Source organism: Tamandua tetradactyla, chromosome 3, assembly GCF_023851605.1.
Source record: "Tamandua tetradactyla isolate mTamTet1 chromosome 3, mTamTet1.pri, whole genome shotgun sequence".
NCBI classification, from domain to species: Eukaryota; Metazoa; Chordata; class Mammalia; order Pilosa; family Myrmecophagidae; genus Tamandua; species Tamandua tetradactyla.
The window spans coordinates 187,867,411-187,881,382 of record NC_135329.1 but is presented as its reverse complement, the minus strand read 5'-3'; the positions used below and the strand labels follow the sequence as shown (position 1 = coordinate 187,881,382).

At 40.5% G+C, this 13,972-nt stretch overlaps 1 protein-coding gene across 6 annotated transcripts in view; it reads left to right on the top strand.

Annotated features, from left to right (window-relative positions):
• The first annotated feature begins 2,298 nt into the window (after positions 1–2,298).
• Positions 2,299–13,972, top strand: part of ERBB4 (erb-b2 receptor tyrosine kinase 4) — a 1,077,155-nt gene continuing 1,065,481 nt past the window's right edge. For all 6 annotated transcript variants that reach the window (XM_077154990.1, XM_077154989.1, XM_077154987.1 and 3 more), the window contains exon 1: positions 2,299–2,489. In XM_077154990.1, coding sequence (XP_077011105.1) covers positions 2,405–2,489 — 85 coding nt within the window. In that variant the 5' untranslated portion in view covers positions 2,299–2,404. The remainder of the gene's footprint in view (positions 2,490–13,972) is intronic.

Genomic DNA, 13,972 nt, shown 5'->3' with positions numbered 1-13,972 from the left:
AGGAAAACTATCAGAAGGAACACAAGTAAAAAACAAACAAAAACTCCAAAACATTCAGACTATTTAATTTTTCCCACAATTTAAGTTAAAATACAAAATTAATATCTTGCAACAGAATTAGCATCAGAAACAAGACTTTTTTTTTTTTTTAAACACAGAGATTTAAACATTTCCAAAAGCAAGAAGCTTGTTTGTTTTTGTCACTTAAGTTTTTATCCTAGGGACAAAATGGGAATTTTAGAAAGTAACTTTCACAGAGGAGAGGTGTCTGAGAGTCATCATAAAAATCAGAAGAGGATTTAAGAAAAAAGGACTGAGAAGAGCTTGAAAGAAAGAATAAAAAAATAGAAGGGGGGTAAAAGAAATAGAAATCAAAGATGATCCATACCAGCAGTGAGCACAGTTTTGCTGCAATCTATACCATTCTGGGCAAATCACCATCATCTGCTCTCAGCTTAGCTTCTGCTCATCCTGGGCTGCTTCTGAGCCTCTTCTCAAGGCTTCCTATTTGCTGTGGGCCTAAGAGAGAAAAGGGTTCGGACTTCTGGGTCGCTGCTACTGTTCCTGTCTGTTCTTAGCTCCATGGAGCTTCTTAATGGGCTTGACTATAGATAAAAGGTATGGAGGAGGTCTCGAATGATGAGTGAAGAGGGAGGGAGGCTGATTTTTAGGCTCTCCAGATACTATTTATTTGTATATTTGCTGTCCCTAGAGAAACCAAAAAAAAAAAAAAAAAAAAGAAAAAAAGGGAATATAATTCATAGAATGCCTGTGCAAATAGCAAACCAATAACCTACTACCCCCAGGAGGTTCTGGACCCTATTCAGGATACAGTTCCAGAGCTGCATAAGGCAACGGATACGTAGCCTGCTATGACCTGGTCCCAAGATATTTCAGATCCAGAGAAGCCCAGAGACTGCCATAGCCAGCGCTGATCTGAGGAGTGCACATTTTCAGTGTGAACAAGGAAGGAACTTAAACCTGGGTCAGTTATATCTTGGCATGGTCTTCTTAAATCCTTTCAGGCTGAATAGTTCAGGCCTAGGACAATTTCTAGTCCATTAGGGCTAAATCAATAGCTTTGGAATAGAATCTGCATAATGAAAATGAACCCAAACCAAGTTGTCCTAGAGTACAGGGAAAAGCTAAAAAGACCCCTAAAGTTTAAAATTCAAAGAAAGTGCTTCTACAAATCTGTTTTGCTCAGTGTCAGTTACCTTGGGTGGGAGAGGCTGCATAGTCATAGTCGGGGAACAGGGATGATAACACCCCAGGACTACCTAATCTGTGTTGATTCCCAGTTATCATACCGAGGGGAGGGAGAGGCAGTTTTGCCCCCAAGACATGCTGATTTTGCTTCTATTCTAGCGAAGGTGCGGTCTGTGGATGAGTACCTTAGGGCAATGGTGAAAATGGTGACATCTTTAAAAAAATAAAAGAAAACCAAAAAACAGGCTCCGTTGTCTGCCACTCCGCGGGCCAGCTGTCCCTGGTGTCTGCTGGGGGAGAGAAGGGGAATGTTTCAGTCAGTGGCCTCGGGTAAGCCCTTTACGTTCGTCTTCCCCCGCCCCACCATCTACTCCCTTTTGCTGACAGGTGTTTTCCCGAACTCCCGAGGCTGAGGATTTTGGGGAGTGGCTGAGCCAATAAGAGTTCCCCGTGGGGGGGCGGGAGAAAGGGCGTGGCTAGTTGGGTCAGAGCAGGGGCGGGGTTTGAACTGCTGAGCAGTGCCGGCCTGGTTGCGTGGAGGGTTTTTTTTTTTTTCTTGTTTTTTTTTTTTCCGGGAGTCTTATTAATTTCTCTGAGGGGCTGCAGCTGGAGACTGCCGAGCGTTGGAAATGACGCTCGGAGCTTTAATTACCGCAGCCGCCGGACAAGTGTGAGGAAAGCTGAGAGAAAAAAGGACAGGATCGAGGGTGAAGCAAGACGCTTCCCCCCTCTCCGCCCCTTCCCTCCCGATTTGGACTGGAGGTGCAGGGAAGCAGAAAAAGGAGCCGAACGTAGCCCGGCTGGTGGGGAGAGAGACCGGAAACCTACCGCCTCTTTGCAATCAACTTTTTTTGGAAACCTTTTATTCCCCCCTTCCTTTTTATTGTTGACCAACCAGCGCGAGAGAGAAAGTGAGGAGGGAGCGAGAAAGCGAAGGCTCACACGGGAAAATAGCTGCACAGTCCGACCCGGAGCAGCACGCGCACATCCTCACGCCCCCCCCGGGTCCCCGCCCGGGACCCGCGCGCGCAAGGACTCCCTCGCCGGCCCTCGCAGCCCGCGCAGCGCGCGCGCCGCCAGCCAGCCCCGCTCGGGCCCCCACGCGCGTCGGGCTAAGGGATCTCCTTCGCGCCCCAGAGAGGGGATATGCCATTTGGACATGTAATTGTCAGCACGGGATCTGAGACTTACAAAAATGAAGCTGGCGGCGACAAGACTGTGGGTCTGGGTGAGCCTTTTCGTGGCGGCGGGGACCGTCCAGCCCAGCGCTTCCCAATCAGGTGGGTCGCGGTTCGTTCTTTTCGCGCTCCAGCTGTTGAACCTGCTGCCGCCGGCTTGGCTGCCTCCGGCGGCTCCCTAGCTCTCTCCGCGCATCCCGAGACCCGCCAGCTTCCAGGCGTAGAGGGACCACCCGCCCGTGGCCGCTTCTTTGGGCTCTCGGTCACCCCTCTTTCCATCCCCAAACTTGCCTTGTGTGCGTATGTAATTTATCGTGAAAAATCACTGCGCGCCCCGGTCTCTCTTTTTCCTCTTTCCTTTATCACCCTCCTTTCTTTTTCGTGCATAAACGGGATCCCTTCTGGTGGCGCCTGTTGTTGAGGACGTGGGAGACCCCCAATTCATTCAGAGGAGACTCTCCTGTCCGCGTCTTGGCCCTCGAGGCAAGAAGCCTAGGAGAAGCGCGCAGCGTGGGAGTGACTGAGGGGCTGGGGTCCCGGGGCGCTTGCCGGGCCGCTTCTGAGCCGCGGGGCAGTGCACAGTGAAGCTTCGAGAGCCGAGCTTTGCACCTGTGTGTGCTGCCGGTGGGCACTGCGCCCCCAGTCGCCCGAGCCTTCCCGGGTCAGACCCGGCTAGAACCCGGACTGGGCAGCTGGAGCGCAGCGGGCGGGCGTGCCTCGGCCCAGGCGCGGGAACCCTGGGCCTCTTCGGCCGGCGTCCCGGAGTCCCTGGCCCCAGTGAGTTGAGGGGCGCTTGCTTGCCAGCCTGACCTCTTTTTTTTTTAAAAAAAAAAAAAAAAAAAAGGGCTTGGCACGCTAGAGTCTGGAGCCCGGACTTCAGGTCGGTTGCTACGTTTGGCTCCGGGAAGAGTTCTTCCTGTAGTTCAACTTGCTGTTGGCCGGAGTCCCTCCAACTTCTCTGTTTACAGCCCGACTGGGCTGTCGAGCCGGCCGGTGGCGCGAATTGATTTAACCCCCGGAGGGCGCGCGGACTACGCTGGGTGCACGACCACTGTTTGCTGGGGAGCTTAAGCCCCGGGTACCTAGACAGGCAAACGCCTAAATGACCCCCGAGGCAGCGCAGTGGGGCTGGCGCTCCCGGGCGGGCAGAGCTTCTGATAGCACCTGCAGTGCGAGGGAGCTCAAAGTTTCTGACACTTGAGTTTCCTGTGGATGAATGCGGGATAGGAAAGGACTGAGGAGAACCGGTGTCTGACTTGGCCCAAGTGGGAGGCGGAGTGGGGTGCTTTGGAGAGCCGGGGAGATTTCCGGATCCATCCGGGGCTGGTCGCGAGCGTGTGGGAGGCGGCTTGAAGAGATAAAGCCACCTGGGGTGACGATAGGGAAAGCTTTGGGCCTCTGGAGCGTGTCTTCCTGACCTCAACAAGAAAACAGCGCTCTGTAGTTTTCCCGCTCCGCCCCCGCCTCCCCCTCCTTGCCTAGTAAATAGCAAGTTATAATCACTGAGGCTTTCAGAATGACCTTCGAATGGCACACGTGCGCCGTTTGTGCTGGCCATTTGCACCCTCCCAATTACTCCGCAATTCTTCATGCATACCAGGTCCTGCGCTCCAGCCACCTCCGGAATTACACACCAACACGGACTTGAGATTCCAAGCGGCCTCTTAGATACATCCCTTTTTATCTCCCTCCTCGCTCCGAGTCCCTTCATATTTCCCCTCAATGGGTTGATTATGCACATTGACCCATTCAAAAACTGTTGCGACTGACTGACATGCAGGCTTAGCTGAGAAGAATTTCTACGAGGCAACCTACTGGGGGCTGCATGGTTCAGCCTCAGCCGCGGGGGGACCCGGCTCCGAGTCCGCAGCGATTTGGCATCAACTGTGCGGCTCGCGGGTTGAGCTATGCCGAAAAAAACCTTTTCAGAATTTCTGCAAGGAATGTAATCCAAATTAGTTCTGCAGCTGTCCTCTTCCTCGTCTCAGGAGACGCCGGCTCGCGCCCTAGCTGGTCCCGTCCCTTCTCGCTTCCCGGAGCGAATTGTCAGACCCACAAGTGAGCCCATTTAGAGCGCGAGGATTAGCGTGCCATTGTTGTTCCGTGTGTGACTCTGTACTTGAAATTCTGGGGGCACAAAGGCGAGTCTCACTTGTTCAAAACACAAAGTGATAAAGATGAAAGGGCCGCACAAAGAAACGCTCTCGGGTGCATCCCTGGCATAATTGCGACACGCATGCTGGGGTGATCCACTGGAAACTGTAAATGCCCTTGGGACATTTTTTTTTTTAATCTACCCCCACCCTCACCCCACCACACCTGGCAGGGAAAGTTCAGCTGATTTTAACATAGTGCTATTGTAAAACCAAGCTACTGTCTGGAGTGAGATTGAGGTTCACACTGTGTGTTTGTGGTTGCGTTTGTGTGTGGCCGTATGTGCCCTAGTAAATAAAGTATTGCGCGTCTCCCCTCTCGCGGTTAGCAGTCAGTAGCAGTTTGGAGGAGTTTGTTTTGGTCCAAATGAGAAATTAAGTACGGATAAGTAAACTAAGCTGCCAGAGGGCGACAAGATGTTGAGTGAATTGCTTTTAGATGAAACAAATTAAGGAAACGAGGGAAGACAATCTGCTTCTCGCATTATTAGACACGCTTGGAGTTCGGGGGGGGGAAAGTAGCATATTTTTGAAATGCTAATTTCTTAAGCAGAAGGAATGCACCTTATTTACAGCTCTATGTGAATGGAATAAAAATATAGGGGGAGTCTATTGTTTATATCTTTGAGATTTTCTTAAAATAATTGTAATTGAAGACGATTTGCATCTATTTATTTATTCTTCCTTTGCATGGCAGAATATTCAGCTTTAGAGAAGACTTTTTAGTGATTTTGAAGGACTTTGCCTCATCTCCAGAAGTTTATTTCATATAAAAATGTTATAGCCAAAGGCCCTTCATAGTGCAATTATAAGGCCTTTACCACCCAAAGAAATAATTGTAAAGTTTCCGTCTTCTAATCATTAACAGTAATCAATACCACCTTTGTATTGAAATAAAATGTGCAGTAGTATTGAAGTGCCCACTCTTACATATCTGTATACCATATAACATGCATGTTATAGACAAGTTCAATTTATATTTCCCATCTGCAAGTAACTTAATCTTGCTTTACATTTTATAAAAGTGCATGCATTTCCTACATATTTATATATATCATAACATCTCCAAACTCAGGTGATTTTTGCATTTAAAGGGAAAATGTTAATAAAACTTAGGTGAATGGTGAAAAGAGTATTAAATATCTTTTTAAGAAATCAATACTCTTCCCTACTCATGTTTACTGTAAGCACACCCATGGGTATGGTTTCTTTTTTTTTTTTTCAGTCTTTTGATTTTGTAATCATAGATGAAAACGAAGCCTTTTAGGAGAAGGTATTTTATTTCTTCAGAATGCTTTTAAATAAGTTAATGCTAAGTACTATAAATGGAAATCTCTTGAAAATACTGTAACTGCAGATTGTTATGATGAAATTGAACGACTCTGGTTGTGCCATGAATTCTTTTTTATTGAATTTTTTTCTCTTAAACTCAAGTGCCTTTATTTATTTTAACCATACATGCATAGAAAGTTAAATATTGTTGAAAATCAGGGCACTTACTGCTTTATATATTTTTTCATTTAGTCACTGGAAATATCTTAATTAAGAAATTACTTTGGATTATTTACCAGGCCATGCATTTCATGAAAAATTTATGTAGTTTTTACTCTAACCTGAAGATAGTAAGTTTGCATTGGCTGATTTTTTATAGTTTGCTTTCATTTGACGGAAAATCACATTTCCTCCTTCAAGTGGATTGAAATATTTAGTATTCATGAGCGTTCATCTCTTTGGTTCTTAAATAGAAGTACTATTTTTCATTTGTCTTATACATTCATCCTTTTCATTACTATAGATTCTTTCTTTATGTTGCATTATTTGTTGAAATTACATGTGGGTATATATTTTTTCCTCCTTCACTAAGTGTATTGTTTTATGTGTGTATCTTTCCCAGGAACCTGCCACTCAGTCACTGCAGGAGTCCTATAAGTCAGTTTTCATTCTTTCTTTCTGATAAATCTGATATGGCTGGTTGGTTGGACAATTGCAAGCCATTCCATTGCTCAGATTTATTCCTGAAAGAAAGTACAAAGGCATTGATCCAAGAGCACTAGCACATTTCAAAACCCCTGATTCCAAGGCCATATCTTTCCATAGAGAAGTCCTCTTTTCCTTTCTCTCTCCTACTTTTACCCCCTTGACCAAAAGAAAAAAAAGTGGACAACTACCATTTAAAAAATGTCAGGGATGCAAGGTATAGTGTTATTTCTAAATATTCTCTGAAACTTCATGATTAGAGCCACCTTGAGATAAATGGCTATTATAAGGTGCATATTTTAGACAATAAATTGAATTAGGGTGCCTTAAGCTTTGCAGTGCTTTAACAGGGTGTCATTTTTCTATTATTTGAAGCCAGTTATTAAGAAAACAGTATGCATTCAAAAATAGCAATATGTCCTGGGTTTATTTTCCAGTGTTCTGCTGCTGTAGGATGCCCATGTGTAATTTGTAAGTGCCCAAAACATAAATGAAGCATATAATCATAAAAAGATATTCTGTTACCTGCAAAATTGTCAGAACTTGTTCTGTTTGACACCACCCTTTTAAGAGATGCTGCTTTATCGAGATGTTAAAATTAGCTTCACTTTCAAGCTTACAGTTCTATAAAAATTAATTGTCAAGCATATCCACTGTTATCTTTCACCATGATCTACTGAGTGTGCTATGCAGAATAGAACTTAGTCATGTTATAAACCTTCACCCAAGTACTATCATTTTAGAGATACTCTATTATGGTACATTTCAGCATATGGAGCCAAATTGCGTCTTTTATCTAATACTCATTTTGTGAAATATTATAAGTATTGGGCAGCTGGAGTAAAACCTTAATAAGCTATAGGCTATTATACTTTATAATGAAAAATTCATCTCTTCATTTTCCTTTTTCATATACATTTTTTTAAAAAAGATCCTAGATCAATGTGCCCTGAAACTATAACTCTATCATATAAGATTCTGACTTTCTATTTTGTGGTTAAGTGTGACATAGAACATAGTGGGGCTGGAACCCAAATCAGGTTTAAATCAGGATTTCTACATTTTAGGGACAGTTCTTGAAGTCTCTCCTTAATACCTTGAGCAACTCACTCCATCTCTTTTTGACTTGGCTTGTGTGCCTAAAGGGAAAATGCATGTAATGCACTTTCTATTTCTCCACTGTATAGCAGTTTTCAGAAAAATGACATTAAAATCTTCTCTGATACTGAGATACATTCCAGTAACAAGGTAACTGCTGCATTTAAAACATTTATATGTATGTGAATAAACAGAACAGAAACTTCCAAGCAGACTATCTCTGCCAGAAAGCTCCAGTCTAAATAAAAGAAAGGATATTGGTTTTTAAAATGTGTATTTGAAGGCCATTTCTCACAAAGATTACTGTTGGGAATTGCTCTATTATCTCTTTAGATTTCATTGTATTTGGTTTTTCTGAGTTGTAGGTAATTTTGGTATATTTATTAAATAAATTGACCTATTTTCTAATGCTTTAATCAAAGCTTTAAAGCTATGTTCTTGTTTTCATATTTGACATTTAAACTAGATTTTCTATTTGTACTAATTTTTCAAGAGGGAGCATTGTCTCACTTTTATGGCAGATAGGTAAAGTAAATGAATCTTTTGGGGTCTAATTCTAAAGTGCTTTTTTGAGTATGTAGTAATTGTTTTATAGTTAATTTCATTCTGAATAAGTGATTGCTTTGCAGGGCTGTCACTTTGCACAACTCCAGGGGGCATCAGCCACATAGAATTGAATAGGATTGGTGCATGCCTAGGCTGCGGGCAGTGCAGCAGTGCTGCTATTGTGTGATGCTAGAGAATTAAGCACCAGAATAAAAGATTTGGGTTCCAGCCCTACAACAATTTGTTCTGTAATCTTGTCTCAGGCTCCTTGTGTCTGTGTCTGTTTGCTCACCTATATGTTTGTACTAAAAATAATACCAACAAATGTCCTGAAGTTTTGTAATGATTCAATTAGAAAAAAATGTATTGATACTTGTGGAGGGGGACCTTGATTTTCAGTTATTTTTATAAATGGATCTCTTTTTTTGTTTTTCCTGGGTGAATTAATATGTATAGCCCCAGTATCTAAAACAGGTAAAAAGTAAAAGGAGGGCTGCTTTTCTGAAAATGGCAGCAGGAAGCCAGCTTCATGCCCCTGTTTTTGGCACCATCCTGTTTCCCTTCCAGTGATACCTGGGCCAACTTCACAGAACTCTCTCCCTGTTTAGTAACCACTGATCTAATCCAATCCTCGCAGTTTTTTAGGAAGGAAACTGGGAAGCACAGGGAAAATAGATGAAATAAGCTAGAGGCTGCCACCAATATCATTGTCTTTAACGTTCATGAAAGTGCTTGAAAAGTTGCAGACACCAGAGGGAGGGAAAGAGGGAAGGAAGGATACAGGGAGGGTGGGAGAGAGAGAGAGGGAGGGAGGGAGAATGAAAGAACAAATGGTTGTGCTATTTTAAAAGGAAATTGCAAAATTGAAATAAAAACAAATGAATTGTATCTATGGGCCTAATTATATTGTGAAGTTCCTTTCAAAGAGAAGACTGTGAGATCCTCTACATCTTTAATTTATGTTTAGGAAGTATTCATTGATTGTATTTATAACCCATGGCATATTAGGATTAAAGAGCTCTGTAAGAGAATATGTTTACCTGGTTAGGCCTGTTATTCTGGACATCAGAATTTTGACCATAAAAGTCATGGAGGAACAGCCTATACTTATGTCTGTATATGATAGCACTTTCAAGAGTTCCTTTTATCTGGGTCTTTATGTAGATGACCAATAAGGGAGTATGGTGATTCCTCCAATCTGTGATAAGTAATATGCATATTTAAATAAAGCAAGTTAAATACAGTAAAGAATAATAGTGAGTTCCTCATCATTAACTGGTGAGACCCTTAATGTGCCAATCTGTGCATATACTTCTGATCCATCCAGATTTTCATTCTGGCCTGCCCTCAGACCCAAAGTTATTGACTGTTTTTGCCTTCTTGGTTGGTCCTTCTTTCTCCTGACTTCTAGTGAGTCATAGCTATATTCTTTGAACAAGTGCATGTGCAAGGCTTTAATTACTGAGACTTTGTAAATTTATTTGTATGGTATATTTTCCTCCTTTTAGTTGACTTTTGCCAGATACTGTCTCTGGGCCTTGTGATTTTGCACTGTTGTTGGTCTCGCCTTAATTCCCTCAGGTTGTGTCTGAGTTCCTTAGCCACTTAGGCTTTCTCAAGTAGGATCAGCAGTTCTTATGGCCGCTAGTGATGGAAGGGATATATAAAACTCATTTTGGCAAGAAGAGTCACTTCTGGTTAGACATTTGAGATGAAAATGGACACCCATAAAGCATTAATATTGACACCATGAAACTTCCTGTGCAACATCATAACATAACATCGTAGACCATCTCCCCTGAGAAATAACTGAGTATCATTACTATTAATCATGCTAATTCCGTTATTTAGAGGGGTTACCAAAGCATACTAAATACCAATAAGATAGTAAAAGACTCAGTTTCTGATTTCAAAGAGTTAAAGTAATGGAATTAAGGCTGTATAAAAGTTTATATGTATTTCTTTTGGAACATAGTCTAAGGGTGTTTAAAGAAATGAAAATGAATTCTGCAAAAGTGCTCATTTACTTTCCAAAATGATCAGACTTGAAAACAATCAGTTTCATTTGCAAAAGCTTTATTATCCTTCTGACCTTTTCTTGAGTCTGGTCTTGTGTACATCAGATATAGGTGGATATCCAAGTCTTAAGCTTTTAGGATACAAGCAGGGGTGGTAAACCTGCTTTCAAAAGATGTATCTGCTAGTTTTAACCCTGTGCTGAGGGTATCCCCCGACTATTTAGGACTGAAAAAAAAATGGCGACAGATTGTTCAGGTTCTGTGATGATATTTAGTATGGTTACCATTTGAGCAATAAATTGTGCAGTCCCTCATCTCAGGGATTGGTCCCCGTGTTTGGCAGCAGATGCCTAATAGAGGTCAGGTTGGCAGTGACTATTTTGCTTTAGTTGAATTCTCCTTTTATTAACATTTTTCTTGTCATTATTTCCTATTCTTCCCTGTAGGCTTAGAAAATATGAGTTTCTTTCTGTAGGGATCTATGAAAACCAAATAAAAATAAAGCAGAATAATATTTCTTTTAGAGGCATACTTTTATTTTCAGGAGGTCCTTTTATATACTCATTTTGTCTAGGACTAAAGCAATTAAGCAATTTTTTAAAGAAAAAAACTTTTGCATGCCTTATTGAAATGTACTTTTAAAGATTTTATAAACCATACATGGTTTTTTATGTACGGCTATTGCAAGATCATTTCTGGTCTCCTTTCTTCTACCTCTAAGACCTCCATCCTGTCACTGCCTGGTGACCATTCCTAATACTATATTGTTACGTTATTCTCTATTCAGAAACTTTCAATGAATTCTAACTTCTGAAGTTCAAAGCCTACTAAAGTACTCTTCAATTCGCTTTTTTAGTCTCACCTCAGAGTTTCTTAACATGCATTCTAAGAACCAGAATGACCTCATCGGTGTGCCATGATTATCCTGTGTTCGGTGGCTTTGCTTTTGCTGACCCCAATCCCTGGAATTCATGGCTTACCTGTGCCTCTGCCTCTCTCTGGACCTTCAGAACGTGTAAATTCCACTTTACAAAGCATCTCCTCACTTACATCTCCGTTCATTGACCACCCTAGCCTGTGGCGCTTATCTCTTCCACTTAACTGGCATTTAATGCTAAACTAAGATATAATTTTAACTTTTTAAGCCAATTTTTTTTATCTCTTGCAAGAACAAATACAATGCTATGTTCATAGTAATCTCTAAAAATATTTTTTTAATCAAAGAATAACATGCATTTGCTTAAATAATTTTAAGCCTATTCACGAATGGTTATTATTTGTAATTAAACCATATAGTGTACAAAATAAGCTGTTCTAAAACATAATTATAGAATTCTTAATAATAGATATTAGGCATATTTACCCTGGGATTTTCTTTGGTTGCTTTCTTGAGCTTCCTAGGGTGTTTATTTCAATGGAATATTTCCAAGACTATATCATTTGTCCCCATTCCCACTTTTAGAGTTTGCTTGTAAATGTGGTATGAAGTATTTCGGTTGGTTTTATTTTTGGCAAGTTAACTTTATGTGAATACCATTCTTAAAACTTGTAACTTCTGTTGTCCACTATTTTTATGTGCTGGTTCTGTTGCTATTTCCTACTTACCTCCCATTTCTCATTTTAATCAATTTTAGCAATAAACATATATTGCCCCACCACTATATGTTCAGGTTCGTGTTAGCAATTGAGGAGGACCTGTAACAAGCCCAAGGTGTCAGCTTTCACCTTTTCTTAAAGAAGAATAGATTAGGCTAATAAAATACAATACAAAAAATATGTTATTTCATGGTTTTCCAAACTCTTGGAGGGAGTATTTGCCTCCAGAGAGATGTTATTTCATAAAAAAAAGAATTTGAGACAGAATCTGGCTTTTTTCCTATTCCTAGATATACATGATAATACAACTTTGTTATAACTAAGATTTCTTAGTATCTTAAAATAGACAACTAGACATATGCCTGCCATTTAAAAAGAATTCTGTAAAGGAAGCACTTGCAGCTTAACTGAAGTGACAGGTGACAGGATTCTCATAGCTGCCCTTTTCGATGATTTACTCTATGTTCTGAAAATTGGTGAAATAATTATAGTATTTATGGAGTCAGATTCTACCAGTAAAAATGCTCTTACAGACATTTTTTTCTCAAGTTAACAGATTTTAGGAAACTGTCCACCTTTCTAGGCCACTAGGGTGCACTAATTGTACTTTAATTTACACTGGTCTACAGGAGTTAAAGTGTCTTTCAAAATTACTTAATGGTTTGCATAGTCATCTATTTATGAGAGAATTGGGCATGGAGACATTAGTACTTCTGTCTGAAATTCTTTAAGAACTTTTCTGATTTTTTTCCCTAAAGAATCCACGTGAAGAAAGTCTGCATCAGGAATTATTGTTTCTACTTTATAGAGGATGAAAAAAGAGATACAAAGAAATAGTGTGAAAGTGTGTAGCTTAACTTGTCAACCAGTTTGGTACAGTTACAAATCTGCCTGTCCTGAGCTGGCCCTACCTTCTATTTCTCAGATTCTTGCACACTGACCTCAGAGCTGTAAAAGATACTGAGCCTCTCAAAGGCGAGGTTCCTCCACTCCACCTGTACTACTTTGCAGTGCTTAGCATGCCAGACCCTTCTGCCTTCAGGTCAACAGCATCCTTTCCTTGTAATCATGGGAAGAAAACTACCTAATGAATCAGTCACTTAAGGAGTCCTCATTTAGGCTACTCTGTTTTCCCTCCATTGTATTCTGTATTCTCTGTATTGTGTATGTTATGGAAACCGTCCTTTAAGCCTGTCTTCTTGACAAAACTTCAGAGCGGGACAAATGTAAGATTTTGGAGCCTGAATTTGTACGATTTGGGGAATGTCTTTAATAATAATACGAATATAGAAATTAAAATTAGATACAGAGCCTTGGAAGGCACCAATGAATGAGAGAGACCCTGAAGTTAAATTAAAAAAAGATGCTTTATTGTGTGTCTGCCCATGTTTGAAAAATATACAATTTAGGAAATAGTATATTTCCTCTTTTAACTGTGACTCTTGAATGCCACTAGATATTTCTTTTTCTGGTATATGTAATTAGAGTCCATTATTAATGAAGAAGAATGCACTGCTTTGACAAAAAAAAATTATGTGGAGTAAAATCACAGTTAATCACTTCAGTATATCTTTAGATGAAATGATGTACTATGTATTGATAATTTGCAAAATATTTTTCCTAAATATGGGCATACCTAATCCAGATATATGTCTATTTCTTTATATAGTAATTTTAAAATGTGCCATAAAATGTTGTCTCTTCCACAGTCTTGTAGTTTATAATGGTTGCCAGTTTTAGTATATAAAAGCTATGTTATTATAGCTTGAAATATAGTTCATTGATTTTTAATTGTTTGTTATTTAGCATGGATAAAACTCTGTCTTTGACTTTTGCCCCCTTGCCGCCTTAAATGTGACCATTTTAACTGCAGTAGATGTTATTACTAGCTGTGAATGATACAATGTATCTAAACTAAAAGTAGTCAGGGATTGCAGATCTTTGGTGATATTTTAAATTAATATATTAACATATTTAAAAAATAATAAAATGATTAGTATTTCAAATTACTCTTTTACTGTATAAGAAATCAGCCAAACAGTTAACATTTCCCAGTTGTTAACTTCATATTTAGCAGCCCATTGTCCCTAGTAATATAGTAAAACTTCTAAAAATCTTCTTGGAATTAATGGAAACTGAAATGATTTTTATTCAGATATAATTCTTTAGTAGTCTTTTTGTTTTCCTTCTTTTTAAA